At 36.6% G+C, this 13,954-nt stretch overlaps 1 protein-coding gene across 2 annotated transcripts in view; it reads right to left on the reverse strand.

Moving 5' to 3' along the window:
• The window catches only part of TFPI (tissue factor pathway inhibitor), a 55,197-nt gene that overhangs the window by 9,121 nt on the left and 32,122 nt on the right, over positions 1–13,954 (reverse strand). For both annotated transcript variants that reach the window (XM_072342286.1, XM_072342285.1), the window contains 3 exons: positions 7,076–7,194; positions 2,647–2,847; positions 187–225 (listed from right to left, as the gene is read on the reverse strand). In XM_072342286.1, the coding sequence (XP_072198387.1) occupies positions 187–225; positions 2,647–2,847; positions 7,076–7,190 (355 nt within the window). In that variant the 5' untranslated portion in view covers positions 7,191–7,194. The remainder of the gene's footprint in view (positions 1–186; positions 226–2,646; positions 2,848–7,075; positions 7,195–13,954) is intronic.

Below are 13,954 nucleotides of genomic sequence, written 5' to 3' on the forward strand. Positions count from 1 at the left end.
TAACCGGTGTCTGTAGTTGTCCTTCAAATTATTGATGAAAATGGGCAAAGATAAAATATCTCACCTTAGTATGAACATTGCTGTTCTGCTTAGGAGATAGACTGGAACAATGCACAGAGAATCTACCCAAAGCAGCTAAATAACTTATTGCATACTGTCTAAGGTTACTTATATAGACATAATTACCTCTTCCAATTTTTGCTAGCATCACCTCCAGAGGCAACTCTGTAATACAAAAGAAAAGAAAAATATTTAATAAAGTCAATGATGTCAAGTCTCAACTGTAAACCCAGAATGCCTCACAGTGACTGCGAGCATAAGAATATAACACCTCCTCCCTTTCTTTATCCTCTTTATTAGAGAGGGAGCACAAAATTCTGGTACAAAGGATTGAACTGTGGGAAGAACTGACACACGTCAAACTAGAAGATAGGGTAAGCAGTGGAACTGTGTCCATATTGAATTGAACCGGCAAATTCCTCCTCTTGTTACCTGAGTCAGAATCTTGAACTATACGATCTTAGTCCTCAAAAGTAATTTAATCATTTGACTTGCTTAGTCCAACTGCAGAAGCTACTGATACTGCCAACAGCTTCAAAGCAGATCAAGCTAGTAACAAAGACCTCTCACATGCTAATTCCTTTTGCTATGCCACATACAATCAGAGTGAAGTATTCTTTGTGCTGTTTATGATAGTAAAACACCAGGTTGATTCTTACTGGAAAAACTGGAGTTGCTGTTACGCTCTTCCTTGTTATGGAAGCAGAAACATAAGATACTTCAAGCAATCTTCATCCATACTCTTTGTGTAATTTTTAATTTTCATAAAATAAACAAAAATCTTCCAGAAACAACATTTGTGTTAAATTTTCAAAGCAAGTCTTTTGTATAGAAGTTGAATCAAACTACACTTGCCTTGAATGCTACCAAAATATCATCAAGTTCTGATGGAGGCACATTTTCTACATACATAAAGATGCAGAATAAATAATAATAATTCATACTGAAAAATCAGCCCAATCTGTATTAAGTAGAGAAGGGACATCAGTTTCGCTAGCCATAAACCTTCAATAGAATAATGATTAGGAAATGTTAAATGCAACTTTTTTGATCCCAGTTTGGTGGATGCTTCAGCCTGTTTAAATGGCAAAATCAATTCCTGCCTTCTAAACCTGAAGCATGACATCTCTACCTCCCTCAATTACAACTGGCACAATCTGAATGAAGAAAATAACCAAAAAATAGACATGGCAGAACAAGTGCATAGGCTGTAATAACCAAAATCTTGAAACCTACTACTGATTATAAGCTGTGCTCTAAACAGCACAAGACCATTTGCTCTTCTTAAATATTACAGGGCTTAGTTTCTGGACAGAATCAACAGCTAGAACTATAGAAAGACAGATCTGTAGAAATGTAAAAAAATGAGAATGTCATTCTTACATTAATTTTGTATACTAATCTACAATTCTAGCAATATCTGAGACTTCAACAAGAAAATAAATCGGATCAGTGATGTGAGGGTACTTTGATTTCCATGTCAATGCAGTAAAAGGTGAGCTATGACACAATTCAGGCACAAGTAGCACAGTTTCACTAGCTAAGCATGCATGCATTAACTGCAAGATGTTCATATTGAGAAAGAAGTTTTTCTTTATGCTGTCTCTTTTTTCTCCAATGCAAAATTCTAGATGACGTTATTTAGTAACTAATTATGATATCCAAATCATTATTCCTCAGTGATCTTCTTCCAATTTAAGCCTTAATATCATTAGGATTACATTCACAAAATGCATACAGTCATATTGGTAGAAAGATCAAAGGGGTAAAGGGGTAAATTTGTTAGGAAGGACATATCTTCCTTCTGTTGGCTGCTCTGATATTTTCTCCATCATTAAAACTCTGCTTGAATAGAGAATATCAGGTTAAACTTAGCCCAGTATCTATATCTACGATTGCACTGAAGTTGGTGCTCTATTCATCCACGCTATTCTGGCTCAATCTATAGTGGGAAGAAAGAAACCCTGCTTGCTTTTCTCTATAAAACCATCATAATGCTGGAGGCCTTAAAAATGATTATGATCATGTTAAACTGCAAAAACAGAGCACTTGCTGTATATTTTCTATCTCTCTTTCCTTTTTCTAGTGATTAATTCAATTCCAACAAAACAGATCTTTTAAGTCTAACAGCTGTAACTGACATTTTAAAAGATGATTATTATTGCAGTTCTAATTTTGTTGAATCAGAGCAGATGTTAAAGATCTCTGACAGTCCTACCAGCTGCTCAATGAAGCAGAAACGTAAAATGAGAATCTGGATGTGATATTTTCAAAGCAATCAATGTGCTGACCACCAGTTTATCCCAGTGTCAAAACCTATTTCATTTTAACAACTCATTCAAAACACAACCCTAGCCAGAAAAAAAAGCTTTCTGTATTGCTCTCTATTTCACAACGTATCTTTCCAAATTTAGAATGTTTGCTTGTAGAATCTAAAATAATTCATATGACTCTAACACGGTATACTAATTGGGAACATAATCAGGGACATCGTATTAGTATATTAACCGGAACTTTACAAAATTCTTAAAGTGTGTAGATGACAGCTAGAAGAACTGATAGAAGAAAAAGAGAATGGGTACTGGCCTGTTACCACACATTTGTTCTGACATTCTTCCAGAGTTAGAAAGTTGTTTGCATTGCCGTGGCATCCACCATACTCAAATATTTCACACTCACGGCTTTGAATATTGAAGTAAAAGCGCATGTGGATTGCTTTGCATGGACCTTCATCTGCTTTCAGGGCACAGTCTGAATGCCCCAGTTTCAACGGTGGTAAAGGAACACCTGAGAACAAGAAAAACGGGACAGCTGTTATCAAGCTGGTTTGCTTCAATGTAGAGTTTAACTGCAACATCAGATTGCTTGCTTGCTCTGCTAGAAAAGCACTTGCCAATATACGTGCATAAAGCTCTGAACAAAAACACAGATGTAAAAAGGTCATCAACTCCAATGGAGGAACAGTTCCACTCAATCATATAGAAAAGTGGTTACAGTTATCCACCTTAAGAGCTCATATTCTGAACTTTCAGTCCTTACCAAAACTCTCACAGCCACAGATAGCGATTTATTCACAAGAGCTCACGAAAAATTCTCAACAACAAATACATTGAGAAAATTCTGGCAGCTCCCAAAGACACACTGACTACCACTGCATAAATAAAAAGCAGAAAAAGTGTCCGCTGTGCTCTCTCCCATGCGTATCTAATAACCAATGCTGCTCATGAAAACTTCTCACAAGCAGCGTGGCAAGACAACCCTGCAGAGGGCACCATTCCCCTTCCAGGTTAAATGTTAGTGGCACATAAACCCATCTTTTACAACTGAAAGTTTATCATATTGTCTTAATTTCTTAGATCTCACTGCTTTCACATTAAACCTTCCAAGAGTCTTTAAAAAATTAATGATTTTTTTTTTTTTTGAGATCTTTTCCTGCATTTCTTTAACAAAGCGAATTATTTTTACCCTAGAGGGTTTTGAAAGGTTTATGGAACCTATATGCTTGCAATAGCAACAAGAGGAACACAGCTGAAATCTTTCCCTTGCTCTCCCAGAGCTAATTAGAACACTAATGTGTCTTAACGTTTATGTGCAAAAGAAGTGCTATATGCAATTGCTCAGAAAAGAGGGGGAAAAAATGACAGCAAACATGAAAATTACAGAGCTTCCTCTTGCTAACGAGATAAAGTTTCCACTTTTAACTACAAGAATCCTCAGAAATCAACATTACCACTACCCTGCTCTGTGGCTATCTAGATTTAATGTACAAAATAGTCCTTATTATCAGAACTTTAAATTAAATGAACAGCTGAGATAAATCCTCATGAACACTCAGGTCAACGGAAGGTGACACTTCTTATTCCACTTGGGGCATTTATCACTATTATACTTACAGGACATAAGTTTCACCAGTAAAATCTTTTAACCCATAGCATGTAGATCCCTGAAAAATAAACACTTACTACACCATCACCACTGGCACAAGAACTGTAGCAGATAATTTATCTTCTATTTTTAAAACTGACAAATAACAGACTGATGTCTCATTTCAACATATTCGGTCCCTAAAATAAGCTATTTCCTCATTAGTGAAATGATATTTACAGATTGCAAAGTCAGGAAGAGAAATTTTAAAATATTATTGAAGATTTTCTAATAAAAAATGTGGATGCATTAAATGAATTTAGGAGACAGGAGTTTCATTAAAATTCCTACCAAGTTCAACTAGTCAAACAGCTTTCTGAATTTTCTCATTTCATTATCTGGCTCACCCTGAAGAATCACGATTTACATGTCGCAAGTGATTCCAAAGGTCTCAAGTTCTCCAATGCAGAGAGTCCCTTTGGAAGGGACTTGAAGAGGCTCAGATATAAAAGTTGAGAGGATACTACATTGCAAAATGAAACATCAGAATCCCCTTAACCAGTAAGAGGGTGAAAAATACTTTCAGAACATGAAAAGTTTCAGTAACATTTGGATTAACTTCTGAGAGGCTAACATCAAACACTTTGAGCTGCACAGAAACCAATCCGACTCAAATGGGGACAGGTGTGACTTGGCAGCTGGTTTATAAACACGTTATTTTCTTGGCACACAAGTAATAAGACCTCATAAACGACCTGTGCCAGAGATTTATTCCATTCTAAAAGACATGGCGAAAAGTTACTTAGAAATACAGACATGGGATTATGTTAGATCATTTTGCTTTCGACATTTTACCCCAGCCATGGTCTGGGCTATCAAAACAGAAATAATGTGCAAGCATAGTTGCAAAACTACACAAAGATGATGAACAGATGGCTTGGTACAGTTTATCTTAGGAACTTTCTGGACTCCAAGCTTAGTTCCCAAGAAAACTCCAAAACTTTATTGTTTTGCTTACCTCCTCAGGACCACTGCAGTCACTGACATTGTTATCACTGTCAGATGTACTGATGTTTGCTGCAAACATAATGACTATTTCTATAGCACTTTGGCAATTTATGAATCAGCAGAGGCATTTATTTTCTTAGAAGTGCTAGTAAGTTACCATACCTCAAGTAAAATAAATACTCTGCTATGCCTCAGGAGGCCAAGCCCTCTCCATTTGAGCAATAACCAAATGACTCTACAAAAAGAAGTCTCAAAAGGATTTATGCAAACTGAATCAATCCAGTGCCTGGGAACAGGGACAGAGTCTTTCCCCATTACTTTACACTTGGGAACAATTGACTCAACATGAATGATGTAAAATTACATAATTTTTCTCAGAAAGAACCAATAGAAGAGAAGGCAAACACAAGTATTTGGCCATTGATTCACATAGATACCTGCCTGCACTCATGCCACATGCACAACAAACAGAGATCAGTCTGAAATGAATGCCTCCTATTAACTTCCATAGAAACTAGAACAGATACAAAGAGCACAATAACACCAGTTGGCAGAGCAAATTCTCAGCTAACAACACTGTTGCTCAATATAGTCACTACCACTGGGTATGCATTCTCCCCAGAGATGAAGAAAAACCTACATGCCATGATCCTAAAAATCTATACCTGCAGAGCTGACCACTATCACTGTAGGAACTGTTGAAACACACCACCCAGCGCCTCGCAGTGCTCACATCCAGCGTTTCATCTGCATAAACATTCAGAAAGCGTCCATCCATGTCAATGGGTGCCACTTTTTCCAAATGGAGGAATTCAATTAAACACAAATGTCAGAAGCTATTTTGTCAGACTGCCCCTGTGCTGTCACCTGTTGCAAGGCAACACAACACAACAGAACACTGGCGAGCCCTAAAACAAGAAAGGCATTCCTATACATCAAGGTTAAAGAGGAATAAATTCCTTCCATAACAATTTATCTGACTGCATTAGTATGCTAAGTGTAGCAGTGATGTGCTTATAACTTAAATTGTAGTGACTAATATCAACGTGCTCTTAAAGCACTCTCTTCATTTGCAGTAGCTCCATGATTGTGCATAATTAATAATCATTGTTCCAAGGATTACTGCTATAAGAGACTTATAAAAAGATACAGTGTGGATGGAAATTTGCTAAGATGTGGGCAGTTAGTCTGTCAACAACAATAACAAAAGGTTTCCCTTAGCTGCACTCCTTGTTGGGCTTCAAAATTAGACCTGTCAAATAGGACAGGTATTCAACTACATCTTTCTCTGCAGCATAAGAAAGGGATTAACATTTTCTAAAAGGAAAAAAATCATTTTAATGAGACCCAAAAAGCATATTTTCTTCTCATCCGCTTTCTCAAAATTGTTTGTGATGAAACTTGAATATATTTGGCAATGATACCCAGTGTAGAAACGTGAACCATTTCAATCAAGCCATAGTACACTGAACAATGGCCTCATAATGGTATGAGAATCCAAGTACCTCCCTTGTTCTAAGTCACACTTCTGACATTATTTTTCTTGACACAAACTACTAACTGTAGAGTTTTTGTTTATCCATCCATAGCAGATCAGTTGGAATTATACAGAGAACTTATCTAACGCCAAGGAAAACAACCAAGGCAATTCAGAATTGTATTGCCTGTAGAACAAACTTTGCAGATTAACTGTGACTGAAGAAAGCTGCACACAGGAGAGAGCAATACAGATCTACAGTGCTGTTCATCACATTTCTAACTCTCTTTGCATAGGAAGTCAAAATCTGAACTTGTACCTGCACATTCCTTTCCCTCAACACTGAAGTTTTCCAGGGAAACTGAAGAGGGAGTAATCTGGACATCAAATACCAGATTTGATTAGCATTAGGGGTTTCAGAAAGCAAGAAAAACTCAAGTCCTTACACTTGGCTAATAATTTTGCTAGAGCTTAATGCAAAATCCAAGCTGCTCCCAACTGCTTAGAACCCAGTTTGTTTTTACCACTGTTTTACACTCAACTTCCAAATTTCCTTGAAAATTTTCCAGGTACAGAATTACACCTACAGCATCTTCTATCATGGTGTGTTTTGGTTTTTTGTTGTTGTTTTGTTTTAATGTGAGATAGTTTCCTGTCAAGTCTTACCCAGAACATCCTCTTCTTCTCCATCATCAGAGACATCAGTCGCATGCCCACTGATACAGACAAACAGCAGGATTAAGGTTAGAGGTAAGAAACATCCTCTCTTTCTTCCTTTCATCTTCCTGAATAAAAAAAAAGACAACATACACTCGAATCAAGTTCATCAAATTTTGTTTGAATTATTAGCAAGGCAGTACATAGTTTTACATATACAAACTATAAGCTTCCAGAAGAATATAAGATACACTAGGATAATTACATTGTAAGATCAATGAGAAACAGGACAAGATTTTTTGTTTGTATTCAGTGGATTGCAAGTCTCTCATCCCGTCTCCAGTAATGACTAGAGGCACTGCTATTACTTTTATTTTAAGCTACGATTTTAAACCATCTTCCAGAATTCATAACTAATTAAAATGTACCAGTTTGTAATATAAAGTAGTTCTTAATGTCAACTACACATGCATGGTTGATTGACATTTCTAATTCTCCCAAATAAGTTTTACTCTACCTGAAGACCTGGGATTCGGTGTCAAGCTCAGGATTGGTTTTTTAACAACTATTTCATCATTTTATAGATACCGGGTTCCTTGAAATTGCAACTCACAGCAGATAGTGAACCTTCTGCAACATGAACTTCAACTTTGCAAGCAGTATTTTCTATCTTGCAGACCCTCTTAATAGTGAATACTTGAATTAGTAAGTCTAGTGCTGTTCTTTTCTACATAACAGCAGTATGGCTATACTCATTCACACAAAGACAATATCTTTATTCCATAGCTATTGGCAAGTTCAAGTTGCCAAAGGTCAAGTTGTGCACACACGTATATGAAAGCACCTCCGGAAAACCTTTGATTCAATTTTTTAGAAATACATATTTCCAAACTAATTACAAGTTCATTAGAGAACTCTCTAATAAAATAAGAGACCCAATATCTCCTTCCCTATAGATACCTTTTTCTCTTTAAGTATTTTACTAAACTTTGGCTAAGTAACTGAATATCAACTTCACAGAAACCTTAATAACTAGAAAGTCCCTTTCCTACAGGCACTATTTTGTATTTACTATTATTGTCCTCGTGTTTATGAAGAGAACTGATGCAGACAAGCTAAAACGATGAGGGCAAGAGGATTTGTGAGTAGCACTGATTTTTGCATATAGCCTTATATTGAGAGAGCTAGAGACGCTACAGCTATAGCATGTGGCAAATAGGAGTCACCTTTAAGAGATTAAACTTTTCTGACTGATATATCTTTGGCTACGAAGTTAAAAGTAAAACATTACTGTAGTTTCTAAGAAAACCAAAGCAAGCAAGGATGTCTCAGAAAGGTGAAGTACACACAGAAAAAACAAAACAAAACACCAATTTGTAACAGCCACTCAGATGTGCCAGAACCAGAAATTGCAATTGTATCTTCAACACCAAATCAGAGACACAATTTTCACTTCTCACTCTTCAATTGATGAATGTTCGCCCCCTGCATGTTCACTATTTTCCTAACTAGCAGTGTTTGTACTAAAAGGATATGTTTCACTTGGCTGACCGTGGGATAACCTTACAAAAACCTTAACTAAAAGACAACAATGAAAACCACCAACTATGGCACTGTGTTATGGACTCATCAGTTCATTCCAGCTTTTCAGACAAAACTCAACTACAACAGTCAATGCTATTGTCTGCATTTACTTGTGTATCCAATTCAGTTATCTGCCTTGCTCTTTTATTTGTCTGTTTAGAAGTTTCTTACTTATGAGTGATGAATATGTGCATTCATCATTCCTTTTTAGGAATTCTACCTTCCTGCTAACACGTTGTTACAACTTTATCTCACTTAACATCTTTGCAAATAATGTACTATTAGAGGAAAAGAAGAATCTTTACTGAAATGCCAAATGCTCACCACTCAATACTTCGCAGTTCCAGGCTTGGCAAGAACACAATCAAGTCTCTTTTTAAGATATTCTGAACATTTCAATTCCTCATTACTCAGATAATTTTCAGTTTTTCAGTTAATCAAAAAGCACATTCCCACTTCAGTACTTAGAGAAAAATAACCATTTAAGATCAAGGGCAATGGCATTACCATCACTATTTCACAGAATCACACACAATCACAGAATGGCCCAGGTTGGAAGGGACCTCAAGGATCATGAATTTCCAACCCCTCTGCAGGCAGGGCCACCAAACTTCCACAATTACTAGATCAGGTTGCCCAGGGCCCCATCCAACTTGGCCTTGAACACCTGCAAGGACGGGGCATCCACAACCTCCCTGGGCAGCCTGTTCCAGGACCTCACCACTCTCCTAGTAAAGAACTTCCCCCTAACATTCAACCTAAAACTACCCTCTTTCAATTTAAATCCATTTCCCCTTGTCCTGCTATTTCATTGAAGTTTCATTAAGATTCTCCTAAATTCGATCAGCTTCTATGTGCCTGGACAGAATTTAATGCTAGAATATCCACACAGAAGGATCTGTTTATAGACTGGCAAAAATCATGTTTGAGACAGCAGATGCTAGAAATAAATCTCATCCATTAGTGAAAAGGTTTTAACAAACTAAAATAATACCATATAACAGCACAAGCCAAATCCAAAATGAACCGAGAAAGCGGCTAAAAGGAGTTTTATTGACTACAGTGCTGCTAAAAGTGAACAGTTGAAAATCTTCCTATTCAGCTTTTATAGGTCCCTCTATGATTTCCAGAAAAAGAACACCTCTTATGATGCATTTAGCTCAAAACAAGACTTTCTTCTATGCAAAATGATGAGCTGCAAGGTCTGACAACATTTTTATGTTCTTATTCTAGATTTAGGTAAATAGTTATGGTAAATGTCTTTATTCACGGTCTGAAAAAAAGCAAGCCACGCTTTAAAGGGGAATAAAAGAACTCCGTGCAAAGTAAAGTGAAGTTGTCTAATACTGTCTTTATGATTTCAGACACATCTGATTTATATTAATTAGAAACTAATGAACTCTAAAATAAATTCACAATTAAGAAAAAACTGCACAGGGAGACATCTTAAGTCAAACACTTCAAGTAATTAACTGTACAATTCTTCAGCAGGATCATGTAAATAAAGATGGTGATAGTTTGACATTTAATCTAGATAAAACCATTCAAGCTGGATAAAATATCATAAAATATTCAGCTCAGTAAAATATTCAAAGAACTTGAGTGAAGGACTGCACATCATGGGAAAGATGGGACATGTTTTGAATCCACAGTAATTCATGTTAAATGGCCTGATTATTAAGACCAAAATGTGGAACATTTTGGGAGTACAGACAGCCCCTTAGTCCAGCAAGGTTCTTATCAAGAACAGGCAGGGGCCAGTTCAGCATTAATACTGGTTTTTCTATACATCAAAATACCAGTAAGGTAAATTCCTTGAATTCTTAACAATCTTTCCTTAGGAACTGGCAGTTAGCTGCTTGTCAACTAACCAGCGTTTAGAGACATCTTTCTATCTAAAAAACAGACAACACCTAAGTGTCTTTATAATGAAATCAAGTGGTAACACAGCAACTTGGCTACTGATTTAATTAAACTCTTACATTTGTGAGTAATGCCACTCACTTCTGCCAAGCTAGACAAAGCAGACCACATGCAATAAGGCAAATTCCACAATGAAGATCTTTCCTGTCTTTCATAGCCAGAATTGTTTTGCTCTTCTACCAAAATACAAGAAAATAACAAAAATTTATATCTTTTTAGCAGAAAGGGCCAGAGAAGTAAAAAACTTGCTGCACTCTGAGACCTTTTTCATGTAAACTTACTTTGCAGACTGTTCTGCACAACTTCTACCGTTACCAGAATGTTTAGAAACAACCATTTTTTCAGCATGGTATTTATCTCTAACTCGCTAATGGGAAAAAGCAAAACAAAAGCTAGCATTTCCGTAGAAACCAGAAACAGACAGTTTCAGAAAATGCCATCAAGTGACACTGTAATGACTGCAAAAAGTGACTCATTCACACTGACAGCCCAGGAAATGGAAGGGAGAGGAAAAAAGAAAGAAGAAAGCAAAGAACACAGTACATGGAAGAACAAATAGCAGGAGATAGGCTATGTGTAGTCAGAAGCTAAATTTAGCACATCCTGAAGTTAAAGATAAGGAAGTCTTATTAGACCTTATTATAGCACCTCTGATATAAAAACAGACTTTTATTAGCTCACCATAGTTCTAAGGCATTATATTCACCTTATAGTATCTCGCAACAACCACCAGGAATACAATTGATGATTAATAGAACATACCTGTAGCATTGTCTCTCAGTCTGTTCAGTCAGTGGGTTGCCTGAAAGCTTTTTTACTGTATTTGCTGTTTTACAGCTATTTCAATTATTACTTTTACTTACTGTCTTCCTCATCATTTATCAATTCTAATAAAATTATGTCCCTTTAAATTGGAAGGCAAGTCACAGGCTATGCAAAACACATCTTTGAGATGCATCTGCATCCTAGTCCTGAAAACACCAGCTTAGCCTAAGAAACATGTCAATTTCATTGACCAACATTTCTTTTTCTGTTGGGTAAGACATACCCCACAATGTTTTCACAATGTGTCAGTAGTACTTTTATTCTCTACATGTCATTGTCCTAGGGCGATAGTTACTAAGGGTCTGAGTTTTAGTATTTTTTCCTTCCTAGTTCCTGTTTTTCAGAACAATGGCACATTACATTCAGCGAGCATGTAAGAATTAAGCCACCTTCCTAGCCTTACCAAACTAGACTCCTGCTAAGATTTATTTCCAGAGTCGCATGTTGATTTAACAACATACATCAGAATGGTTTATAAAGTAAAACAAACCATTTTATTTCCATTCAGTAGTGAGAGGGATTATCCCTCTTCCACCACTCTGGCAGTACTGCCTTGACAAAGATTTTTCTTTGTGCAAAATTACACTGAAGCAATATGTAGTTTCCATTTAGATGCGGCTTCACAGGTGAAAAAGACTGAGAAAGCACCATGGCAGTTGTACACTAACACATCAGTCCATCTTTGTAAAGATCTACTTAGCAGAGAATCTCCTGTCTAGAAGAGATGTTAATGCAACAAGTTGTTGTATTTAGTTTCTATATTCCACCTGCCTGTTTCCTTCCTCATACTTGCAGCAGAGAAGCCCCATTGTACGTTAAATGAATTTCAATTTCCACCTCATAGAAGACAGAGGATGCAAATCAAGGTAAAGAATTAACAAGTCAGTTATTACTTTATATGAGACAACTGCATCTTTGTAACACATTGTGTTGCAATCTGAGGTAAATCTTTACTCATATCCATACCTGTTTTCATTGTGACATAGCTTTCAACAGTGAAAGGAAGTATTTGTTCCTACCAAATTACTTTTAAACATGTAATAAATCAAATCACTAAGGTACATTATTTCACACATCTAAAAACAACCAAAAGCCTACCACAACCACACTGTCAAACCCGTGCTTTTCCAACAGACTGAATCATTTCAGTGCTGTAAATCTCTTATCAATTCAGGTGCGTGCATTTTAAAATTCAACATACTACAGAAATATACCCACTTGATTGCTCTTATGTGAAGCTGTCAGCTATTATGGAGAGGCACAGGAGCAAACCATCTGCCACAACGGAAAGTCTCATGATTGATTTTAACCCTACCTGACAATTAACATTATGAAACCTCATCATAAATCACGTTTTGCACACATACCCAACATCAAAATAATTTTCTTCTTCTGCCAATAATCAAGTTTAGCTCATCCTACGATTCTCAGGTGGATACAGCACAAATTTTAACCTCAGTGGGTGTGTGAGCTTTGGATTACTGCACGGTTAATGCTGCAATTATGACCACTGGGAATACCGCCCACTTTAAACTGCCTCAGATTATTGCCCTGCTGATACTCAAAACCAAAATAAAACAACATGGCAAGCCAGACAGAGAAGGGACATGAACTTGAACTTGACAAAGCCATGGAGGGGAGGCAGGGAAACTTAAAAAATGATTAACAGTTACACAGGAGAGAAGTAGAAAGTGTTCACAGAAAAATGCTAATGCACACCTTTATGTTAATGCAAACTGCACCAGTGAAGCACTTCTTTCATACAATTCAAGTATTTCTAAACTACTTGTCGCAATGACTGTTTTCAATATAGTTATTGTAAAATCATCATGGAAATCTCTGTATTCTGCAAGAAGGTTGTTTAATTTTCTTGAATCAAGGGTCAACACATTAAAAGGCCTAGTATTATTTTTTTTTTTTCTCTAAAGAGCAAATTAAATTAACTGAGTAACTTAGAGGGTATAATCATCTGTGCATGGCACACACCACAGAAGGTGACAACAGCACTAACAGAAGAAAATGTACAGTTGCATTAGCAGCAAGGGGGGGGGGGGAAAGCCCTGTGGAAACTGATCACAGTTGTGAGCAAAAATTAAAGACTAAAAATAAATCCATTTTACTGTGAAGTAACTATGACAGGAAAGGAATTGTATGACTTCCCATATGGTTTTGCTTCATTCTGTCCCCAGGGAAACTTTGTCCCATACTCTTGTAAAGTAAAATAAATACAGCTTCATAAGATAAACAAATAAGAAATGGGGGAGTTCGTCCTCTTCTTGTTCTTTAAAAAGAAAAGAAACAAAAAAGAAAACAGGGTAGTTCTCCCTAGTTTAAATGTGGACATCTGTAGATATTCAGACCCCATTTCCAATCCTGACAAAAACACACCTATGCAGTTTTTGTTTCTTTAGGAATGGTCAGTTTCTCCTAGTTTTTAAGAGAGAAGACTGTTCAAAATTGAGTCCAAACAAAAAGCAGTAGGTATTGGTAGTGGATCATAAAAACTTGCTCCAAAATTGCAGTATACAAGACTCCTGTAATCCTTTAGGCTTGTAA

The sequence above is a fragment of the Excalfactoria chinensis genome, chromosome 7 (assembly GCF_039878825.1).
Source record: "Excalfactoria chinensis isolate bCotChi1 chromosome 7, bCotChi1.hap2, whole genome shotgun sequence".
In the NCBI taxonomy this organism is placed as follows: domain Eukaryota; kingdom Metazoa; phylum Chordata; class Aves; order Galliformes; family Phasianidae; genus Excalfactoria; species Excalfactoria chinensis.